Source organism: Bombina bombina, chromosome 1, assembly GCF_027579735.1.
Source record: "Bombina bombina isolate aBomBom1 chromosome 1, aBomBom1.pri, whole genome shotgun sequence".
NCBI lineage: Eukaryota > Metazoa > Chordata > Amphibia > Anura > Bombinatoridae > Bombina > Bombina bombina.
Window position 1 is genome coordinate 419,413,983 of NC_069499.1, and position 24,676 is coordinate 419,438,658.

General features: G+C 38.9%; 1 protein-coding gene across 1 annotated transcript in view; it reads right to left on the reverse strand.

Moving 5' to 3' along the window:
• The window catches only part of PLA2R1 (phospholipase A2 receptor 1), a 528,401-nt gene that overhangs the window by 242,494 nt on the left and 261,231 nt on the right, over positions 1 to 24,676 (reverse strand). Inside the window, exons 17-18 of the mRNA XM_053698351.1 lie at positions 16,510 to 16,577; positions 4,989 to 5,083 (exon numbers count right to left, since the gene is read on the reverse strand). Of these exons, the coding sequence (XP_053554326.1) occupies positions 4,989 to 5,083; positions 16,510 to 16,577 (163 nt within the window). The remainder of the gene's footprint in view (positions 1 to 4,988; positions 5,084 to 16,509; positions 16,578 to 24,676) is intronic.

A 24,676-nucleotide genomic window follows, 5' to 3' on the forward strand; every position in this document is an offset into this window, starting at 1 on the left:
TTACAGAACTATACATAAGGGGGATCCAGATATGTAATTACTTGGACAAGATCCTCATGATAGTAGCAATAGAAGAACTAGTAGTCAGTCAAAGGCATATTACCATGGACTCCCTTCAAATTGCAGCTGAAATATGATCTAGAAATTAGTAATTTTATTTCTACACAGTTTTAAGTCTTTCTAGGGTGTTATTTCACACATCTGTCCACAGGCTATTCCTTCCAAAAAGATAGGTTGTATTCACTGATAAACTTTATTTAGGTAACTACAGTTCACAAGTGGATTAGTCTTCTCACTAAACTGTCAGCCATGTTTTCTATAATCAATTGGGCTTGAGGGAAAATAAATCCATACCAGCTCCATTTTCTGAAAAACTTTACATGCAAAGTTGCTCTCTCTTCTAATGACTCCCAAAATTGCAGAACATCAGTGCTATCAATTAACAGCAGGCTCCAGCATTTGTGTCTGAAAGGCAAGCTGGCAGAATCACTATGTTCAAGTTCAAGAAAATAGTAAGATTTGTCAGTGAATATCTGCGAACTAAGGACCATAGAACTGTCAAGAAAACATGAAAAAGATCTAGGCTTATTTTTCAAGGTTTTCATAGACAGATGCATAATAAAATCTCCTGGAGATGCCAAAAGTATCTCTTGATATTAATGACCCCATTTAATGTAGTGGGCAATGTCCAAGATTTTACTTCATGGAAGAGAACAATACAGGACAGATAATATGTGGACAAATGTTATCATTTATTGGGAATGGAGTTTAAAGGGACATTCCAGCCAAAATTGAAAGGCACATGGGTGCATTTCAGTTTTGAATAGAAGCATTTTTGCAATATACATGTATTACCAAAAATGCTTCTAGTAAAAGCTATTGCTGTTTCAAAAGTGTATTTAAGTATGCTCTGTGCACTAGAATGTTTTAAAAAGCACTTGCCTAGAGAGCCTAAGATGCTTGCATCACCTGGTAATAACTACATTTGTTAATTGCTGATATGATACAATCCTCCCTGGTGCTCTGAGCCGCTGCAATATTTAAAATGCTGGTGCACTGAGAATATCTAGCTATGCTTCACATGCACATGCAGAGAAAAATGTTGACACTAAAACAGAGATAATTTTAATAGAAGCCTTTTTGCCAATACATGTACCTGCATATTGTAAATGTTTCTATTCAAAGATGTAATTCATCTATGTGCATTTAAATTTTGACCGGAATGTCTCTTTAAAGGGAGACGTTTTGCTGCAATTGACATGGAATGTGGTATTCCAGAGGTGAGTCACACAGCATCACAAGTCAGTTGTCAAACTAAATCACATTTCAGGATACTTCAGGACCCATAGAGATAGGTTCAAAAACATAAATACATCTGTGCACAGTGTATAACTAGTTATTATTTGTTTTATTTTTCAATACACACATATATTTTACTTTATATTTTGTTTTTACATAAATAGATCTGGGGGACTTTATTAGGCTCCACCAATTTCAAGGAGTATAACTGGCAGTGTAAATATAGTAAAGCCGTTAACAAGGTAAGTTTATAACAATAACAAAAAGCTCAAAGCTTTTAAAGTTTCCAATTTGCTTGCATAATTCTTCTAATTCTTCTCAAACTGCTCATTAATATATTTGGCAGGAACATCTGACATTGATTGCAGTATCTCGGAATTGCTTAAGATGAGCACAGGATCCTCTCTTTCAGAGACATGAGATATCAAAACAATGTCATCTACGCGTTTTTACTAATGATCACTACAGGCGTTATTTCTTCATGGCTCTACCAGCAATGCATCAGCTGCATCCATCTCAAGTCCAATCTATCATTTATTAGAGTTGTTTAAACAAGGTGAACACATGCCTGCAATTTCTCTACTTTGCTGGGGGGGGGGAGGTTTCAGAATTTTACCTACATATGTCTGAAGATAAAAAATGTTTCTCCTTGAGATTCGCCATTTGTTTTGGGGGCACTCTTGGATCCTCCATTAACTCTATCTCATATGCATCTCATAGGGTTTTCTCCTAAAACCAGTGTTTCTAATAGCAATCACTTCTAAAAAGAAAATTTTGCAACTACAAGCAAGGGGCCGCAAGTATTAAAGGTAGAACGTACAAGGTTCCTAACTTGGGAACGTGTTCACACACCTTCACAGTGAATTTTAAGTGGACACAGTGCATTCTTTACCTGGATGTACCATCGCACAAGGACTTCCTTGTTTGTGCTGTTTTATCTCGACCACGTCAGAGGTGGTGGACATGGTAAGAGGAAGTGTTCTGTGAAACGCGCGTCAGGGGTCCAGCAGGAGTAGCTCTGTCTCTCCTGTCTGCCGTTTTTAACTTGCTTACCCTTGTCTAACTGACAGTGTTCTCAAATAATAGCTCTCTTTGGGTGCCTGCTTAGAATATAAGTTAAAAGTTAAATCAGCCCTCGGATTGTAAGGGCTTAGCTTACTTTAGATATTGGCCAGCAGGCACTTGTTAATTACATGATCTCTCAGCATATTAATTATTACAAGACGGGGTTTAAGTGCTTTTAAACCTTTTTTTTCGCTACTTTTGTGTGAATGTTGGTTCCTAGGTATATTAATAAAGATATTAAGGTATGAATGACATGGAACTTTCTAAAAAATATTTGATATAATCCTTATCTGAATCTTCTATTTGGAGTTTATATGATACTAAATCAGTGGTAATCTCTGCTGTGAATCCTATTGTATTCCTTATACAATTAGTTTTTCTAGTTGTTTAGTTCTGTCTCTGAGATCCCACACCAGACATGGATCCCATTTGGTAATATTTTATATAACATATAGGTACATATATATGTGTTGTAATTCTAATATAAGGGACCATTTCTGTTAATACTTAACTCCAATTATCCCCCCAAAAACCTCTAATTCTAAAGTGTTCAGATGGCCGCTGCTTCTTACATTGTGGAAACCAGGCTTGCCCCACAAAGGCTCATAAGCTTTGTACATTGAGAGCATTGTCTATAAAATCTACAGATCTTATTTTACATAAAAACAGTCAAACTTCCTGAGTTCCTTACAAAGGCGGTAACTGAGTTCATTGCAAGACATAATCCTCCCTTCTTACACTCCAAAAAACAAACAAACAACATGTTTTCAAGGGAAGTGGCTTAGTACTTTGGATTTTGGTTGGTGTTTGCACATGTATGTAGGAAGGACAGCAGAATTCTGAAAAAAAACAGATCAACTCTTTATCTTTTCACAGGGGCAGACAAAGGGTCACATGCCCACAAGGTCAACAATTTCACATTGGATTGATCAGTGTATCACCTTGCCCTAGTGATAGAAATTTAATTGCCTAATGGGCTAAAGGTTTGTTCCACAAGAGAGGGCAACGTCTTCTGCCTTTGAGACTGAATCTCCTACATATCATATTCGCAAAGCTGCAATGTATAAATTGTCTCACACATTTTTAAAAGTTACCACCTGGACATCAGAGCATCCAAGGACACAAAATTAGTTATATAGTTAGGTTCAATACAATAAGAAACATTGAGTACAATATAAACTATTCTTGAAGTTCGTATTGTCCAAGTACTTGGTAAATAATATAACAGTTCTTGTCGTAAGTTTATATTCGCAGAAGCAATGTCTTCTGAGGTTTTATATTTCTTAAACACATCAACTCAAACAAATAAACAAACTTAAACGAAAACCATAGTGCAATAAAGGATTCTGATCAGGTAGTTGTGATATCCAATGGTATGTCAGAGATATTGGTGTTAGTTCAACTTTGATAAACAAGTTACCTCTAGGGTCATTATTATTAAACCAAATCAATCAAAGTTTAACATCTATTCTCCTCTAAGTCTGTAATTCTTAGAGGATGCAAAAGCTGTGTTTGTAATTGCTTATGTAAACTCTAGACATAACATTCACACTTATGCATAAAGCTAGTTGTTCTGTGTGCCATGTCACCTACTGAGTCATATATTTCAATCATCATCTGGTGAAGGAGAGAGTTTACGACCGCTGCTTCTTAACTTAAAGGGACAGTCTAGTCCAAAATAAACTTTCATGATTCAGATAGATAATGTAGTTTTAAACAATTTTCCAATTTACTTTTATCACCAATTTTGATTTGTTCTCTTGGTATTCTTAGAAGGCCGCCTCTTCTGTCAAGGCATTTTGACAGTTTTTCACCACTAGAGGGTGTTAGTTTATGTGTGTCATATAGATTACACTGTGCTCACGCACATGGAGTTCCGGTTAGAGCCAGCTCTGATTGGCTAAAATGGATGTCTGTCAAAAGAACTGAAATAGAGACCTAGATAAAAGGTTATTACAGAGGTAAAAAGAGTATTTATATAACTGTGTTGGTTGTGCAAAACTAGGGAATGGGTAATAAAGGGATTATCTATCTTTTTAAACAATAACAATTCTGGTGTAGACTGTCCCTTTAGGTTTCCGGCAAGCCGGAACCGTCTAGGGTAGATTGCAGCATCCGCTGCTTGTTAAATCTACTCCTTAGTCTCAGACTCTTTTCCTTTTATTATCTTTTTCTCTCCCATATATTTGGCTTTGGTAGTCTTGATTCTCCTGTTGGATATTGTAAGAAGACAAGATAAGCGTCAGGTGGAATAAGATGCTTTTATAGATTTGTTGAGATTGTTTTTTTACTTTCTACCCATTCCCATCAACCCAGGGTTCATTAGCTTCTGTTGGTATTTTACTCTCTGAGGAAATTACTGCATTATAGTTTAAATTCCTATTATTTCTTGGTCTGTCTTTCTTAACTTACAGATGACTCAAATGTTTAATTCTTTAGCACAATTATTAAAATGCTTACAGACAATCCTAATAGAAACAGCAATACATAATGGCAAAATATACTATGGTATCTTGCAAGAAAGCCGTAAAATTGACATTGTTAGAAAGCTAAATACTGATACATTAACAGAAATGTTCAACCTGCAATGCATTTCTCATTGCATAGAGATGGGATTGTCTGACCTGTCCTCGAAGAAATGAAGGCGCATTGGGGATTGAAACTAATTTTTTGCTCTGCTTTCCAATTCGAGTATACCACTGGTGAACCATCTCTCCATCTGTAATGACAAAGGAGAATCTGAATATAGCTATATATATAATATTTTTTATATATTGCAAATTTTTCAGTGACTTTAGAATTTACAACTCTAGAGATACTTTGCACTGAGATAAATTATTTCCATTAATGTTGAGGATATTAATGCTAGAATACAAGTGTGCCATGCAATATCCAGTTTATCCACTGTGATAATTATCTTCTAGTAATCCTTACAACATCAAAATTACTAGTTATAGCTCTACCTATAACAGTGTATAACTTACTGAGCTGATACGCCATTAGTAGCAGGACTGAATGCCCCTGAATGTTGGGAAGGGGGCGGCTAGCAACTGCATATACCTCTTACAATCCAATAGGCACCCTTGCGTAAACGCAGGTGTGGCCACTGTGGGATCTCATTAATACAACTAGTAATCCTTAATAGTGCTCACCAAAGCTATCAGAATCTGTATGTTGCAATAATATGTGATATAGCAGTCATTCCAAAAGGGACCTTAGCATAGCCCTATGCTATCTGCATCTTAAACTGTCTGCCTAAATCAGTATCTATAACCTAAACTTCATACATCACCACACAAAAAAGAGGTAGTGTGATTACCCCAGACAGAAACTTATCATTTCCATAACTTGAAAAACCCAGACCGGCTTCAAAGCGATGATAAAAGGGGAATCTTTATTGAGTTTATAAAAACCATTAAACACACCAGTTTTGAAACATACCAAACAGCTACTGCCTTGTTAAAAGTGTTGAAGGCTACAACCTCGGCTGGATGACGTCACTGATGCGTTTCAGGTGTTACCCGTAGTCATAGTTACCGTCATGGGGTCTATCGCTACCTTAAATAGGTATGGACTCAGGTGTAAGCCTTTAACAAAATACTCCGCAATTAACACTTTGTAAACACAGGTTTGCCAATTCTGATATACTTATAATTTTTGATAACCACTCATCCAGCATTATTTCACAGCAAATTTGCCCTGCAATATTTTGCGTTTACATATATCAAAGCCATCCAACATGATTATATCTTAACACTTGGTCCGGCATGATTTACAACTTGTCACATATGTTCTATGTTTTCATAAATATAGACCACTCACTTCTAATAAAAGATCAGATTCAGACAGTTTAACTGACCGTATACCATAATTCTTACAAACATTTCTTTCAGTAGTTACATGTAAAGATTATTAAATTATTATTTTTTATTACCTACTACAGAGTAAGCAAACAGTGTAGTAGGTAATACAATTTTTTTTAATAACCTTTACATGTAACTACTGAAAGAAATGTTTGTAAGAATTATGGTATATGGTCAGTTTAACTGTCTGAATCTGACCTTTTACTAGAAGTGAGTGGTCTATATTTATGAAAACATAGAACATATGTGACAAGTTGTAAATCATGCCGGACCAAGTGTTAAGATATAATCATGTTGGATGGCTTTGATATATGTAAACGCAAAATATTGCAGGGCTAATTTGCTGTGAAATAATGCTGGATGTGTGGTTATCAAAAATTATAAGTATATCAAAATTGGCAAACCTGTGTTTACAAAGTGTTAATTGCGGAGTATTTTGTTAAAGGCTTACATCCGAGTCTATACCTATTTAAGGTAGCGATAGGCCCCATGATGGTAACTATGACTACGGGTAACACCTGAAACGCGTCAGTGATGTCATCGGGCCGAGGTTGTAGCCTTCAACACTTTTAACAAGGCAGTAGCTGTTTGGTATGTTTCAAAACTGGTGTGTTTAATGGTTTTAATATACATAGATAGCAATCTAAGGGGCTAAAAGAGAGATTTGTTATATGCTCTGATTAAAATTCAGTATGCATCTAGTAGTGTTGTATGCTCTGACTGGAATCTAGTTTATACATCATAATAATTGAAACTTAAAGTCTGATGAAAGGAAATATATTGGTAGACTCCAAGAGGAGAATAATACTATCTTCCTGCTCGTGTATGTATGTTAGTATGTAACATCCACTACTATACATATTAGAGAATTGTAGCATAGCACTTAGATGATCATAATGTGTTTAAATATCTACTAGTTTAAACTATATGGCAATCACAGATACGCAAAGATAGAGCAAGATAGTATAGAATATTGGTAATAACTGATTAAGGGCTATAGCTTTACAAGTATTAACAATTGAAATAATGCTAAATAAAGTATGAGGTTGCTCATGGTAACTATTTTTCAGTAATCAAACAGTGTAGTAGGTAATATTTTTTTTTTTTTTTTTAATAATCTTTACATGTAACTACTGAAAGAAATGTTTGTAAGAATTATGGTATAGGTCAGTTAAACTGTCTGAATCTGACCTTTTATTAGAAGTGAGTGGTCTATATTTATGAAAACATAGAACATATGTGACAAGTTGTAAATCATGCTAGACCAAGTATTAAGATATAATCATGTTGGATGGCTTTGATTTTGCTGTGAAATAATGCTGGATGTGTGGTTATCAAAAATTATAAGTATATCAAAATTGGCAAACCTGTGTTTACAAAGTGTTAATTGCGGAGTATTTTGTTAAAGGCTTAGACCTGAGTCCATACCTATTTAAGGTAGCGATAGACCCCTTGACGGTAACTATGACTACGGGTAACACCTGAAACGCGTCAGTGACGTCATCGGGCCGAGGTTGTAGCCTTCAACACTTCTAACAAGGCAGTAGCTCTTTGGTATGTTTCAAAACTGGTGTGTTTAATGGTTTTAATATACTCAATAAAGATTCCCCTTTTATCATCGCTTTGGAGCCGGTCTGGGTTTTTCAAGTTGTGGAAGTGTGGCGCTCATTAAGGATACCCACAGGGCACCATTGGAGTATATGATTCAAAAGGAGAGCTACGAGTAAGGTACTGTTTGCTTATTTGAATTCTGGACACGGGATTTGCAGTGTTCAGTGAGCTGAATTATCAGCGAGGAAGCCGACACCCACGCCCACACAGAGGGATGACAGAGAGGAAGGACTGTATCCAATAGTAAGTGAAATTTGACTTGTTTTAGTACAAGGCTATCTTGGATATTATAGTCAACATGTGGATATACTTATATATATCTATGCATAAGTCAAAATGACTATTTAAGATTGATACGCTGCATCATAGCTTTCTTGTATCACTTAAAACATTAAAACATCAAGCATTATTTACGACAGCAGAGAGCAACATGAATCCTGTCGATGTTTCCATAGTTTGATGGGCATATACATAGACAAAATATAATCTACTTTCCATATTGTCTGGATCCTACTGCATCTTGAAAAGCGACCTTGGTGTGTATGAGAAACTTATGTGTAGTGTGATAGGAGCGCCTAAAGGTGGATTCCTGCTGCTAAAAAAGTTATTCCCTCAAAGAGAACTAAATGGTGGATAAGAGAAAAAAATGGGGTTTATTTAGCAGCGCTAATAGAAGCTTGGAAATGATGATACCAATCTAGCTAATGTATTATACAATCTTGTTTATTTAAAAATTCTTATAACACATAAAAACAACAGCAAATGCTAATCCTAATTAATAAAGGGACGTCTCCCTTATTCAACACTTTTAAAAACAGACTAGAACCATATATTGATAAACCCTAGAATTCCAGGTTTAAAAGAATTCATTCTATAGATAACATATGGCAAGCAACAAATTGGTGAATTAGATATTTAAAAGGCACACATGTATCAATCTTAATACATTAAAAGCAAATAGATTCAGCGCTAATGTTCAACTGTAATTAGAAGGTGAGCGTAACGGCTTCGGTACAACTGTGATTAGAAATTTAGCGTAACAGCTTTGCAGTTCTTTAGTAACAAATACCGTTATAAAGTTACACAGTGACTCTCCTTGGACATATAATTTGCTCAGGTGTGCTGGATTGTTAAAAGGCAAAAAACAGCCGTTATTCTGAATTTGGTGCCAAAACAATCGTGGTTAATGGAAATGGTCAATTTAACATATGAATACCTTGATGTCTTTAAAGTTCAGTTTGCGTGATTTAAAAAACCGCAGTGCAAATTAGTGTAGAGGTACCTTAATTTGTCCTGGTTGCAACCGCTGATATACTTCACTGTGAGGGATTCACAGACTGTTAGATCCTGGTGCTTCTGATAAGTCACCTGACCTTCTCTTTGATTCAGAGGTCAGGGGTTATGATCCATTCTGTTATTGTAGTTATCCTTTTTTGTTTTCCTTTCTTCTTATAGCCCAAATATTACTTTCATCTGGGTTCCCTCAGACTTCTTGAGGTTTGAAGAAATCTTTGGTCAGTGTTTAGCAGTAACACTGTGTTCCCTGAAGTTGCCAAAGATAGATTTTAACTTGCAGTTGCAGGGTCACACAGCTTTGTGACAGTGGTAAATGAAGTTTAGTAGAGTGTAGCAGGTCCCATTCCTTTTGTATCAGAAACTTATCATGCTTAACTGTTTTATATCTGGGCCATGATTATAGTCTATAGTCCTCCTCACAGTTTCACTATTATTAAAGAAACGTAAAGACCCAGTGATGTAATAGACACCCCTGTCTCTCCAACTAGGTTTATACAGCCTAACTCCATCAATTATATACAAATCTGTATGTATTAATTACAACTATGTTTCACAATGTTTAACAAACTGTTAGCTACAATAACGCTATAAACAGAGTTTACAAAAAGCACTGCCAATCTATCTGATTGTTTAAAAAACCCTGCTGATATAGAGTATTCAATTTATACATCCATTTAGACTCTAAGGGGTCTATTTATTAAACCCCAGATGGACATGATTTGCTATAGCGAATCCTGTCCTCCCTAACATTGTACAAGAAATGCTTGGGCAATTCCGCCCCCTGCACATTAGCGGCCAATCGCCATCCTAGAGGGTGAATAAGACCCCTTGACCTTGCTCGTCATCCTAGAGAGTTAGATGTAAGGTACCCTCCACTAAGTCTCAACAGATCTTCGAGGATAAATGGTCAACTACCTGACCCTAGAAGGGCGACCGCCTGAGACCGACTGACTCTTCACTGTTAAGCCCAGGCTAGAGTTGCAACGAGGATGTAGAAACACCCGAACGTCAAAGACCGTGGTAAGTCCAAGGGTAGAGTATGGAAGAGACAACAGCCAGAGATCCTTGTAGGATCGATCTTCCAAAAAGAAAACCCTTTTTTTATAGGGTAAAGCTGGAGCCTCGAAGCTTCCCACAGAAGTTAGGGAACCCCTGCACACCACCTCTTAAAATAATGCAACTCTGAGCAGAAAAATGCCCGCACTTCTAGACCAGATGATCTGCCCAAGGCGAAAAGGAAGAAGACTCTGCCACCGCAAGATAATGCTTATTGGGCTAAAAAATCAGCATCCGGTGAACCTCGAGTGAAGATGCAAATCGAATACCACTTGGAACATCAGACCGTATAGCTCACTCACATCTCCCATTTCCAAGGGAATCCCCAGGGACCTGAAAGAACCATGATGACGTCTGTAAAAACAGATCCATTTTCCAGGCAAGTAGCCCGAAAAAACTAACCTTAGATCGGCACTCACAACCCTCCATCCTGGGAGCTGTATTTAAACGGTAGGGCTCATACATCGATAGGATCCAAGCCCGGAGTCCATAGCAATAGGCCAAAAGACAATCAGAATCCGACAGGATTAATCAGCACCACGAGGGTGACATGAACCCAGGTAACAGCTGAAAAGCCTCTGACCAGTACCAGCTTGGTATAAGAACACTCCAAAACTGCCCAAGGTCCAAGAAAATTTGGACCGAAGGATCAATAAATGAACTAGAAAACATTATTCTATTATTCAAAAAATGCGCAACTTCCGTGGTAGTGCTAACTCGACCACAAAATCGCAAGTATCTGTTCCAGAGAAGAACATTCCAAAAACTAAATTCTAACAGACATGAACTTAAGAAAAAACTAATTTAAATGAAGGCAGCACCCTACAGGTGAACGCCCAAGGTGAATGAGAACGCAGCGGAACCAGCCGATCATAGGCCCCATTCACCCAAGCTTAGAACTGGAACCGAAACATAAAGAAAAAATAAAACAGAGACGTTAAGGAGATTGGTTTCATCCCCAAATGTCATATCCAAATTTCCATCCAGCATCTAAGGTCTCGGATCCCTCGGTTCACTAGGACTGGGATCCTCTATCATCGCAAAAACATGCTTTAAAAGAACACAAAGATGTTCCAGCATATAACGGAAGGTAAAATCATCTCTCACCCGATCAACGAAAGACCTTGGCCCCGAAGTTGGGGCCCCTCAAGCCTCAGAGGCCCACGCTTCCCCAGAAAGCCGAACTGAGTCAGGCAATCCAACGTCCGACGGGCCATGGTTAATAGAACACAGGCAATATCTAAGAAATATTTCACTTGGGAGATATAAATGAGCCAGCGCCATAGAAATGGCCATGCAGAAACGTGCCATAACCTCTGGAGGAAACAAGCCACCCTCGGAGAAGGAGTAAAGGCCATAGAGACATCTGCTTGCATAGCCGAGAAAGGGTCTGGGGCACGTGCCTCATGGGACATAGAAACTTCGGAGGCTGATGGCTCTAAGCTCCCTGATTTGGGGGAAGAGAGTACTCTAGAATGGCAATCGGAACATAACTGATGGGAGCCATCCGTGCCCAACATATCAGAATCCTCCATAATCTTGGGATTACAAAAATGACAAAAACTAACTGGCACCCTTTTAACATCCCCAATAACTGGGGCATTTGCCATCTCCTGTGAACCAGACAACCCACACACAGTCAGCATATGGAAGTGAGAAACAACGTAACCGCACCTGTCATGAGGTGCATCATGCCAGTCACAGAAAAGGGCACACAATCTCGAGAGATTGCGCCAGTAAAATAAGGACATTATGTTCCATAAAAGCCGAGAGCCTAGGCATTGCTACACATATGCAGATAAAACCATATAACAAACATGTTTAAAGCCCCCCCTGTTCAATAACCCCCCTGAGGAGATATTAACCCATGTTTCCTTATTAAGATAAAATGAGTCCCACTGGGACCCTACCTTGTTTCCTTAACATAACATTCACATATTGAAATAAAATGAAATGATCTTACTGGAATCTACGCAGTAGAACAGGAACACGGCCCTTCAAGTGCGACAGATAGTAGCCTCGCTTCTGACATGGACCTGAGTGAATAAGGGTAGGCAGCAAAACTCGTCAACGCTGATTACCAAAGAGCTGTTAATATGAGTCGGGATGGGTTCACAGGAAAACTCTCCTTGCATCTCCAGACTCTAACTTTCATCCATACTCTCACTGAGAGGCTGATAGTATTACTTAAAACTCCAGTCCCATTGTGAAGAGTACTACCCTCCATAAGAGACTATATCAAACTTCGTACACTTCTCTGCCAACCTCCTGTGACGAAAGACAAAGAATGACTGGGGGATGAGGGAAGTGGGAGAGGTATTTAAGCCTTCGGCTGGTGTGTCTTTGCCTCCTCCTGGTGGCCAGGTTCAGTATTTCCCAAAAAGTAATGAATGCAGCTGTGGACTCTTCCCATTTAAGATGAAAATATCTATTTATAAGTACATAGAACATATTCCCATAAGTAAAGAACATTGGAATGTGAAATATTTACAATAAATACATAAACACTTTATTAAATATGAATATTGTATAAATATGAGTTTGCAAATTTTCAGCTACTTGACTGCAAAGGGCTCATATGCACTTATATATATGTCTATATATGTATACATATGCATTTATCTGTTTAAAAGTATATATATATATATATATATATATATATATATATATATATATATATATATATATATGTATCCAGAGAGGTATAAGCACTCACAGTAACACCCTTTGTAAAAATCCAGTTTGCCCGGGGTGCTTTTAAAGGTATAGCATATTCATCCAGAAGTAAAAAGCACTCACCGGGTCTTTGTGCAAACAAACAAGTTTAATGTGACGTTTCGGGGTTACACCCCATCTTCAGACAATTTCTGAAGTTGTCTGAAGACGGAGTGTAACCCCGAAATGTCACATTAAACTTGTTTGTTTGCACAAAGACCCGGTGAGTGCTTTTTACTTCTGGATGAATATATACACATACAGTACTGTGCAAAAGTCTTAGGCCACCAAAATTTTAGTGACCATCCATATTTATTTTTCGGTCTCTTTTTTTTAAGATGCAAACAGAAAATACAGGAATTATGTACACAAAATATATAAAAACCTACAATTTTAAGAACAAAAAGGCTTCTTCAGGCAAAAAACAGTATTTAGTGTGACCTCCCTTGGCACTAACAACATGTTGAACTCTTTTGGGAGACTGTCCTGAAGTTTTCTGAAGTAATCTTTTGGTATATTTCTTTCAGCACTTCCCAGAGTTCTTCTCTAGATTTAGTTTGTCTTATTTATTTCTCTGTCCAGGTGATCCCATACTGCCGCTGTAATATTCAGGTCTGGACTCTGTGGAGAACAGTCCATGACTGTCATTGTTTTATCAGCTGTTTTTCTGTCCAAATATGATTTCACTGCATTAGCAGTGTGCTTGGGATGGTTATCATGTTGAAAATTAAAACTATTACCAATCAGGCGCTTTCCAGAAGGAATGGCATGATGAATTAAAATCTGTCTGTACTTTTCAGCATTCATGAGCCCATCAATTCGGACAATATCGCCAACACCACTGACAGAAACGCAGCCCCAAACCAGGACAGACCCTCCACCATGTTTCACTAAAGGCCGCAAGCACACATTCTTCCAACTCTCCAACTCTTCTTCTCACATATTGTCAACGATTGAACCCAAAAATTTCAAATTTGGATTTGTCACTCCATAATACACATTTCCACTGAAATTCATTCCAATCTTTGTGAGCTTTAGCATATCTTAGCCTTTTTACCCTGTTCCCTTTCTGAAAAAGTGGTTTCTTGGCTGCTACCCTTCCACAAAGACCATTCCTCATCAAGCTTCTTCGGACTGTAGAAGGGTCAACTTGGCATCCCGATGAAGCTGCCAGATGTTGAGCCAGGTCCTTGCTGGACTTCTTCCGGTCTCTCAAAGAAGAAACTCTGAGAAACTTCTCATCAGATTTTGAAAGTTTTCTTGGCCTTGACCTCTCCTGATTCTTCAAATTTCTTTATAACAGCTTAAATATCACATCTTGAGTTTCTATCCAGTATCTATGCCTCCTAATATATGCTAGTATCTTATTAGCCTTAGCTGCTGCCTTGAAATAAGGTTAACATTATGGCTAGATTACGAGTTTTGCGCTATACCGGGCACATAAATAACACAATTAAATGAGCGATACCACACTTTCCATAGTGCTGCCATTACGAGTTACTGAAAAACCTCCTTGTGCTGTACATTATGGTGCCGCAAAACTCGTAATTTAGGTGTTAGTAAGGTAAAAAAATCTGGTTAAAAGACAGGAATCTTAAGGGTCAATTTATCAAGCTCCGTAAGGAGCTTGATGCCCCGTGTTTCTGGCGGTCTAAAGACTACGAATATGATCGGGTTGATTGACACCCCTTGCTAACGGCCGATTGGCCATGAAACTGCAGGGGGCAGCATTGCACCAGCAGTTCACCAGAACTGCTGGTGCAATGATAAATGCTGAGAGCGTATGCTGTCTGCATTTATCAATGTGCAACTGACATGATCTGCAATATCGGATCATGTCCGCTTGCACATTAATAAATAGGCCCCTTAGTCCGTAAAAGGTTAATATTACTTTTTATAATAACAACAATAGTAATTGAGCTTATGTGCTGTGTGGCTAAAATAAAAACCAAAAAGGACAGTCTATGTAAATATTATGATTTGGAGCTGAACAGTAAGTAAGTACTAGTAATCTACAGCACTGCAATAACATAAACAAAAGGGACAATCATCACCGAATTATATCAATGTAAGCATCCTGAGCGTATGTAAACAGTAATCTAAGTAGCAGTCTACATAGGATTGGCATTTGGAATTGATTGACATTTTATTTATCCAATAAAATTATACCACACAAGTACTTTGAGCAAATGAAAATCAGAATGAAGGACCGGTATGCAGTTATACATGCACTTACTTACTGAACAAATTATGCATTTGGGATAAAGAAAATGGTAATGGGAGGCAGTACTTAATTTAAAGTAAAAATTATCATTTACTTAGTTGATACTTACCGTACCTGGATATAAAACTAATTATACTGGAAGTTTTCTCTAGAAAAAAATATCTTAATAACAAGTTACCTATGGTGACACAAACAAAAGCAGTAATGATTTTGCAACACTCATTACTTACTTTGCCTGTGATAAACAATACAATATTAGTTCTGTTCAACTGTTTTTAAAATTGCAGGGCAATTTGATAATAATCACTCTGTGGAAAGATGTTTTCCATTATTTCCAAGCACAAATACATGTTATATTTTAACTTAGTTTGTATTACATGTGCAGTTAATATAATTAACTAATAGGTAGAATACTTTTATCTAATCTTTTAGCTTAGTCAATCTTAATTGAATGGAGGTTCTGAGTCAGTACAGTTAGGGTCAAGGAGAAACAGGTCAGAATGGTTAAGGTTACCTATACTAGAGGGGACCAGGTCAGCAGTGTTATTTTTTTGGTGATAGGGAAGTCATACCTCGGGTTAATTGTGGTGAGGAGTATAATTTCAGTGGGGAGAATCTTTGGCAGAGTAGATAATTTTTTTTGCAGTGGTAGAGGTTGCTATTAGGGTTAATAGCTTTCAGGTGATCCTGGTCAGAGTGTAAGGGTTAACTGTGGTAGGAAATCTGGTGAACTCTGTTAGGGTTAACAACAAAAGATAGATGGATCCAGGTCAGTGTAGTTAGGGTAAACTGCATAAGGGAGGTCTGGTTAAGCATCGCTTATAGCAACCAGCAATCAGGAACTGCTGTTGTTTAGTTACCTGTAATTAGCACACTGACACCAAGTAATACCCTAAAAATGGAGTTATGAAAAAGCTGTAGTAACTACTTTTTGTAGATACTTACACATGACCTAGCCAATTGCTAGAAACCAGCAAGGATGACTTAGGTTACAACCGAATGTACAGGTGATGAGTCTTGACAGAGCATTGAGTGTATCATGTCTTAGACAATAGATATAAAACAAACTCCCAAAAGAAGTACAGTACAGGCACACTGCCATTATCTGCACACCAGTCCATAGAAAGGTGCATCACAATGTTACAGGTTCACCTGGGTAAAAGCAATAGGTGCTAAAATGGGAAGAGCAAGGGGAGGGAGAATTTTAGAACTATCAAGTAAAAAAGGACTCCACGCAGTATAAGATGAGAGGAGAAAATACTAAGGCAGTCAGTAAAACTGAGTAACACATCTGTATATAACAATATAAACTATGGACATGTATGTCACACATGCATAAACAAGATAGACACATATATAAGTAGCATTTTCATCATATACCTTTCATAACCATCATGAACGTTTTCGGCCATTATTCCAATCCACCAGTTTTCATATTCTCTTGAGTACTGAAATAGATTCAACATTGTTAGATCATTCATTTAGCGACAAAGGGTAATTGCAATACTTTATGTCACTAAAACTTTGCTAAAAAATCAGTTTTAAATAATGATATCAGTGATTTATTGCACGATTAAGGATACTTTATATCCTACGCTGACAGGATTTCATGAACTTGAATTATACAACAAAATAACTCTTCTATTTATACTTATTATTTTAGGAAAAACAAACAGTTGTATTAAAACTGTATATTTCTTAGATTAACCTCTTGAGTGTTAACGACGGCAAATTGTCTCACTCAGGTGCTAACGACAGCTCAGAGCCGTCGCTAGCACTTGATCTGGAGGCTTCCACCCGCTCTTACCCCGGGGATCCAGCCTGTATAGTGACAGGCATTGCCGGGGCTTCACGTTTTGCGTGGTGATGCCACGCGCAATGACGTGATGACGTCACTGCGCAACTTTAATTAAAATGGACAATGCAAAGTATAGAGAAAGGGGGCATGCTGCTTAGAAGCCTGTATCTCAGGCATCTAAGTAGCTACAGACCCCCAAGACCCACCGTTGGAAAGGTAATCGCCTAATCTTTCACCTCGTATAAGTCTTGGGGATTTGTAAAAAAATTTAAAAAGTTAAAAAAATGTTTTATGTAAAAACATAAAAAATAAAAAATATATAGCTTAGCACCCAGGTGGGAAAGTGCTTAGCACTCAAAGGGTTAATAGTATACAATTGTAGATTATTCAAAATGTGAAACAATACCTAATAATTCCTCTTTAAAAGGATATGAAATCCAAACTTTTTTTGTGATTCAGACAGAGCATACCATTTTTAAAAAGTTTCCAAATTACTTTTATAATCAAATTTGCTTATTCTGTGTTGAAGAGATACCTAGGTAGGCATCTGGAGCACCCCATGGCAGAGAATGAAGAAATTTGCTAATAGAAGTAAATTTAAAAAGTTGTTTAAAATTGCATGCTCTATCTGAAAGTAACAATTTGGATTTAGCATCCCTTAAAGGCCCTGATGATCAAAGCAGGGGTGGAACTTCCATGGTCGCAACGGTTGCGCTTGGGACCGGGCCAAGAGGTCTGCTACTCTGGGAGGGGGGGACGCCGCCTAGCAGATACAACAGCTATGTAATATGTATCTGATTGATCCTGCTGGGGATGGTAGGAACAGGGGCCTCATGTGAGACAGTGTGCGAACTCCCGCTTGGGGCTGCAGTTCCCCCCCTAACGGCTGACACTCACAACTTCCTCCCAGAATGAGTCCCTCCCAGTCACAGCAGCACGGGAAGAATGAGAGAGAGAAGAAACAGCCAGCGGGCTGAGGGAGGAAACTCAGGCAAGCAGTACTGCATTAGCGACTGGCTCTTGAAGGGGGTGCTCTGGTTGGTCTTGTAGTTAGCTCAGCAGGGAAACAAAACCTCACCTGAGACTGGCAGGCTGGGAGTTAAGTGACCTGAGACCTGACCGGCATGAAGGATACATCGTTTAGATCAGCCATTGTATACATATCTTCTAGCTTTGGCAGAATGAGGAATGGTAACATTGCCACTACCTATCTGACTTAACCTGCTTGAAATCTAAGTGCTGTTCAGCGCCCACCCTATTTAAATCGCTATTTGGTATGTGCCATCAAAAAAGCCATTGAGGATCAATAAGGACCTTTCCACTGGGCAAGCGGCAGCGTTACAGAGGAAGGCGTCCGGTTACTATAGCAACCGCTGCTATTACCGGGACCTGATCGATATACAAGAGAAAAGCCAGGAATCGGATTGGAAATTAGCTCAGCCTCGGTACTACTGTACTGCACAGCCATGACCGCGGTGTTGGAGCACATCATGGAGCTTGGTGAGGCAGTATTATACAGAGTACAGTCTGCGCCAGTGTGATCAGACGGCCACGGTAACTTTTACGATTCATTTACCTACTATAAATAAAGTTACTGCAATTGAATAGTATTTAGTTTTAAAGTGGCTTTTTTAAATGATTTCATGTCCATAGCCAAGAAAACAAAATAATTATAAACAAATAGCAGCACAGCCTGAGGGACAATAATGTTTGAATTTGGAGCGCAGGTGGAACGTTCCTGTCTTCGCACTCTGTTTGAATTTGGAGCGCAGGTGGAACGTTCCTGTCTTCGCACCTCTGTTTGAATTTGGAGCGCAGGTGGAACGTTCCTGTCTTCGCACCAGTCGGGTGAAGTTGTGACGTAATCACGACGCATTGGAGGGGGTGTGACTCTCTACGTGAAGGCCACTGCAGGGTTCCTGGTAACCTTTGCCGCTTCGAGTGCTGTGTCTGAGCGCTCCCTGGAACTTTTGACAATAATGTCACAGGGAAAAAAAATAACATACAATGTGGCTTCTCTCTCTTAATTTCTGTTTAATGGCTAATTGTAGAATTGGGAGGATTTTATTGTAAAATTATTTTTTGTTATTTTTTTCATTGTGTACACATTTAAAGAAATCATGCCCACAGTACAACAAACAATGAACACAATATAGTGAACAGCACAATATCACAAATAGTGAGCACAATATAACAGCACAATTATTGCAGTGCACAAGCTTTGTGTGTTTTTAGCCCTTAAATATGGTTGCATATAAGTTGTGTCTGTAAGTTGTTATTGTTGTGAAGCTTCAGTGTGCGCTAGAGCTACATCAAAGGAAATACACTTTTATTCCTTTCTGTGCTATTTCTTTTTTAGTCTGTTTACAGTTTAAATAAAGAACTTTGAAGCATTTTATGTTTTTAGGCTCAAATATTTTCTACTGTACAAATATCCAAAGCTTGTTAATTTGGGACAATTATGAATTCTTAATAACAATAAAATAAATATTCATGGTTATAGCCAGCGTATGAAGTTAGGAAGCCAAGCTAGAGGCAAGTCAGATTTGTCATCCCCAGATAATGTAGTCTTTTTTTTCTATCTAGTTAGAATACTGTCATCTATAAGGTTCTGTTATAAAGTCTTGGTTTGGCTTGATGCAAGAGTTAGGATAGGCTATGTTAGTTAGTCACTTTTATCCGGAGTTGGAGCCATTCGATTCATGAGAACCATTGGAATTTGCTAATGACTGACACATGTTCAGCATATGGTAAAGTCAATGAACAATGGTCAAGAGGCGAGGTTCAGGGTCAGTCTATACTTATAATAAAAAAAAGTCCAAGTCTTTCACATGATATCTGATGAGACAGCACTTGGAGCATAAACAGCCAAATCTGTGGTTCAGTATTCTGTATTCTCAAACTGTGAGTTAACAAACTTTTCTTTTCATTGTAGCTACATCTTGTTGTTTTCTAATTTTTTAAGCGTTATCTCAAATATTTATATCTGTAGTGTATTTTTTTTTTTTGGTAGGGGGGCCCTTCATGGATTCTTGCCCTGAGGTCTCTAGTTACGCCTCTGGATCAAAGCATTGTGGTAATTGCATTTTATACTACATCTCTGAGGGTTGTGATGCTGTTCTGAAACTGGGGATATTTTCAAAGCAGCATTGCCACCTACAGTACACAACCAAATAAACAAAATTAAAAGAATAAAGAAAGAATGTATTAATGAAAATCTTATTTTTTTTCCTTATTCTATTAATGCAAAAAGAGCAACCCAATAAACCCGCTACACATCACTACACTACAACACCTAAAGCTCCATAAACCCCACCGCAAACAAACAAAACCCACTACACTATTAACCCCTAAAGCACCAATAGCCCTGCTGCAATCTAACCCCACTACACTATTAACCCCATAGCTACTAAACCTCCAAGACCACCAACCTTACAAAGAATAGTATAGCTGTACAGATAAAAATACTAAAAAATAAAAAAGTCCCCCAAAAACTACATATCCTACAAATAAACTATAAAATAAAAAAATATATACTAAAGATAAAGGGAACACCACATAAATACATAAAAACAAACGAAAAAAACACAACAGTAAACAACATACTACAAAATACATATAGAAATTACCACACAACAGCAAATAACATCAACATATCACAAAACACACAAACTCAATTCCCACAACAGTAAACAACAACATATCACAAAATGTATAAATAAAAACCCCACAACAGTAAACAAAAACATATCACAAAACACACAAAAAACCCAGGGGAAAAAATGTAATGCACAACAAAATTCTAGAACAAAATCCAGGGGCAAAAAAAACATAAATTATGCTTACCAGATAATTTCCTTTCCTTCTGTATGAGGAGAGTCCACAGCTTCATTCCTTACTTGTGGGAATACAGAACCTGGCCACAAGGAGGAGGCAAAGACACTCCAGCCAAAGGCTTAAATGCCTCCCCCACTTCCCTCATATCCCAGTCATTCTGCCAAGGGAACAAGGAACAGTAGGCTAAATATCAGGGTATAAATGGTGCCAGAAGAACAAAACAAAATTTAGGTCCGCCCTTCAGAAAATACGGGTGAGGGCTGTGGACTTTCCTCATACAGAAGGAAAGGAAATTATCTGGTAAGCATAATTTATGTTTTCTTTCTTAATATGAGGAGAGTCCACGGCTTCATTCCTTACTTGTGGGAAACATATACCCAAGCTCCAGAGGACACTGAATGAACAGGAGGGCAAAAAAAGGAGGCGGACCCTATTCTGAGGGCACCACAGACTGCAAAACCTTTCTCCCAAAAACTGCTTCACCCGAAGCAAAAACGTCAAACTTATAAAATTTAGAAAAGGTATGTAAGGAAGACCAGGTAGCCACCCTACAAATCTGATCCATAGAGGCCTCATTCTTGAAGGCCAAAGAGGAAGCCACTGCTCTAGTTGAATGAGTCTTAATCCTCTGAGCGGAATAATGCTCCTCAACCAAAAGGATAAGGAAGTGGACGAGGCCTTCTGCCCGCTACGCTTCCCAGAATAGACAACAAACAAAGAAGAAGTCTGCCTAAACTACTTCATAGCCTGAAGATAGAACTTCAAGGCCCATACCACATCCAAATTATGAAGTAACCATTCCTTCGAAGAAGAAGGATTAGGACACAAGGAAAGAACCACAATCTCCTGATTGATGTTGCGATCTGAAACAACCTTAGAAAGGAAACCTAACCCAGTATGAAGAACAGCCTTATCAGCATGAAATAATAGGTAAGGAGGCTCACATTGCAAGGCCGCTATTTCAGAGAATCTGCACGCCTGAAGCAATGGCCAGTAGAAAAAGAACCTTCCAAGCCAGTAATTTAATGTCAACTACATGCATAGGCTCAAACAGAGCCTTCTGCAAAACTTTAAGAACAAGATTTAATCTCCAAGGAGGAGCGCTAGATCTAAACACAGGCCTGATTCTAGCCAGAGCCTGAACAAAAGACTGAACATCTGGAAGCTCAGCGAGCCTCTTGTGCAGTAAAACAGATAGGGCCGAAATCTGTCCCTTAAGGGAGCTAGCAGAAAGGCCCTTCTCCAGACCATCCTGGAGAAAGGAAATAATCCTGGAAACCCTGACTTTATGCCAGGGGAATCCACGCTCTTCACACCATAATAAGTAGGTCCTCCACACCTTATGATAGATGCGACGAGTAACCAGCTTACAAGCTTAAATGAGAATATCAATAACTCTCTCAGAGAAACCTCTCTTGGCTAGGACTAAGTGTTCAATCTCCACGCAGTCAGCCTCAAAGAATCTAGATTTTGATGAACAAATAGACCTTGATCCAGCAAATCCCTGCGACAAAGTAACTTCCATGGAGGAGATGATGACATCCCCACTAGATCCGCGAACCACATCCTTCGCGGCCACGATGGAGCAATCAGTATCCCTGCTTGATGTGGGCCACTATTCGAGGAAGGAGAGGTAATGGTGGAAAAAGGTATATTAGACTGAACCTCCAAGGCACCACTAATGCATCTATTAGCTCTGCCTGAGGATCCCTGGATCTCGACCCATACATGGGTAGCTTGGTATTGAGATAGGACGCCATGAGATCTATCTCCGGCATCCCCACTTGTTGCATATATCTGCAAACACCTCAGGATGAAGAGACCATTTCTCCCGGAGGAAAGGATTATCTGCTGAGAAAATCTGCTTCCCAGTTGTCCACACACGGAATGTGGATCACTGACAGCAAACAGTTGTGGGCCTCCGCCCACTCCAGAATCAGAGATACCTCCCTCATTGCTAGGGAGCTCCTTGTTCCTCCCTGGTGTTTGATGTAAGCCACCAAGGTGATATTGTCTGATTGGAATCTGATAAACTGGGATGAACCCAGACAGGGCCAAGCCTTCAGAGCATTGATGATTGCTCGAAGTTCCAGAATGTTGATTGAAAGAGAGCTCTCCTCCCAAGACCAAAGGCCCTGAGCCTTCTTGGCTTCCCAAACTGCTCCCCATCCTGAGATACTCGCATCTGTAGTCACAATCTCCCAGGATGGTCTTTAAAAGGATGTCCCTCGGTACAGGTGAACTGGACAGAGCCACCAAGAGATTGATTCTCTCGAGCGGTTGTCGAGAGAGATCTGTTGAGACAGATCCGAATGATTGCCGTTCCACTGTCTCAGCATGTACAACTGTAACGATCTGAGGCGGAACCTGGCAAAGGGAATTATGTCCATACTGGACACCATGAGACCAATCTCCTCCATACAATGTGCCACAGAGGGCCTTGAGGAGGTCCGGAGGGAAAGACATGCCGAAGCCAGCTTGCAGCGTCTCTGGTCTGAAAGAAATATCCTCATGACTAGTGAGTCTATTATAGTGACCAGAAATTCTACCCTGGTGCTTGGAATAAGAGAACTCTTTTCTAAGTTTATCTTCCATCCATGGGATCGAAGAAGAGAGAGAATAGTTTCCGAATGTTCTTCCGCTAGACAAAAGGATGGTACTTGTACCAGAATATCGTCCAAGTAAGGTGCTACTGCAATGCCCTTGGTTCTGACCATGGCTAAGAGAGCCCCCAGAACCTTTGTGAAAATGCTTGGGGCAGTAGCTAGGCCAAACAGAGAAGCAATAAACTGAAAGTGGTGGTCCAGGCAAACCTTAGGAATAGAAAGTGTTCCCTGTGGATTGGAACATGAAGGTAAACATCCTTCAGAACTATAGTGGTCAAGAACTGTCCCTTCTGGACTATGGGAAAGATAGATCTTTTCGTCTACATCTTGAACAAGGGGACATTCAGAAACTTGTTTAAGCATTTTAGGTCCAGAATCAGGCGGAAAGTTCCCTCATTCTTTGGGACCACAAAAAGGTTTGAGTAATATCCCAAGCCTCGTTCCCCTATGGGAACCGGGACAATGACTCCTAAGGAGGACAGATCCTGAACGCACCCCAGAAAGGCATCCCTCTTCTCTGGTTTTGATGACAGATTTGAGAGAAGGAATCTGCCCTTTGGTGGAAGAGACTTTGACAAACAATGAAAGTTGTAGACACCACTAGATAACGTAGATTTGCATCTTGCATAGTCTGACTTGTCATATTTTGTGTTTTGTATATAGCATCATAATGCCCCTCTAGATAATTTGACAGGTAACGTAGTAACAAACATCCCTTTGTAATTGTCAGGAATCATGTCCCTGCCTTGTGTGTGTTTAGCCCATCCCACTTTACCTTCAAATGCACCACACTTGCTGAACCAGGTGCTTAGTATTTTAATTTGTTGTACTCAGCAAGTCGATGCACTGAGCTCTCTCAAGGAGGACTTAATCTCAACTGTTTGACTTACTTAATCCTATACTCCAAATGTATCATGATTCACCCACTTCAGGACATCTTGGGGTTAGTAAAACCTTGGAGACTATCTCTAGACAATTCTGGTGGCAATCAATGAGGAAGACTATCTCTGAGTATATATCAACTTGCGCTGTATGTGTCACCTCCAAACCTGAGAGACAACGGCCCTACGATCTACTCATGCCAATTACCACTCCAGATAAACCATGGCAACATGTAGGTATGGATTTTATCGTAGAACTCCCAACCTCAGACCATCAAAATACCATCTTAGTTGTGATAGACCTCTTTTCTAAAATGGCACATCTTATTCCTTTTCACAAACTACCCACGTCCACAAAAACATTTTATGAAACACGTAGTCAGACTTCATGGGATTCCACCAATTCTGACCACTGATTGCGGAAT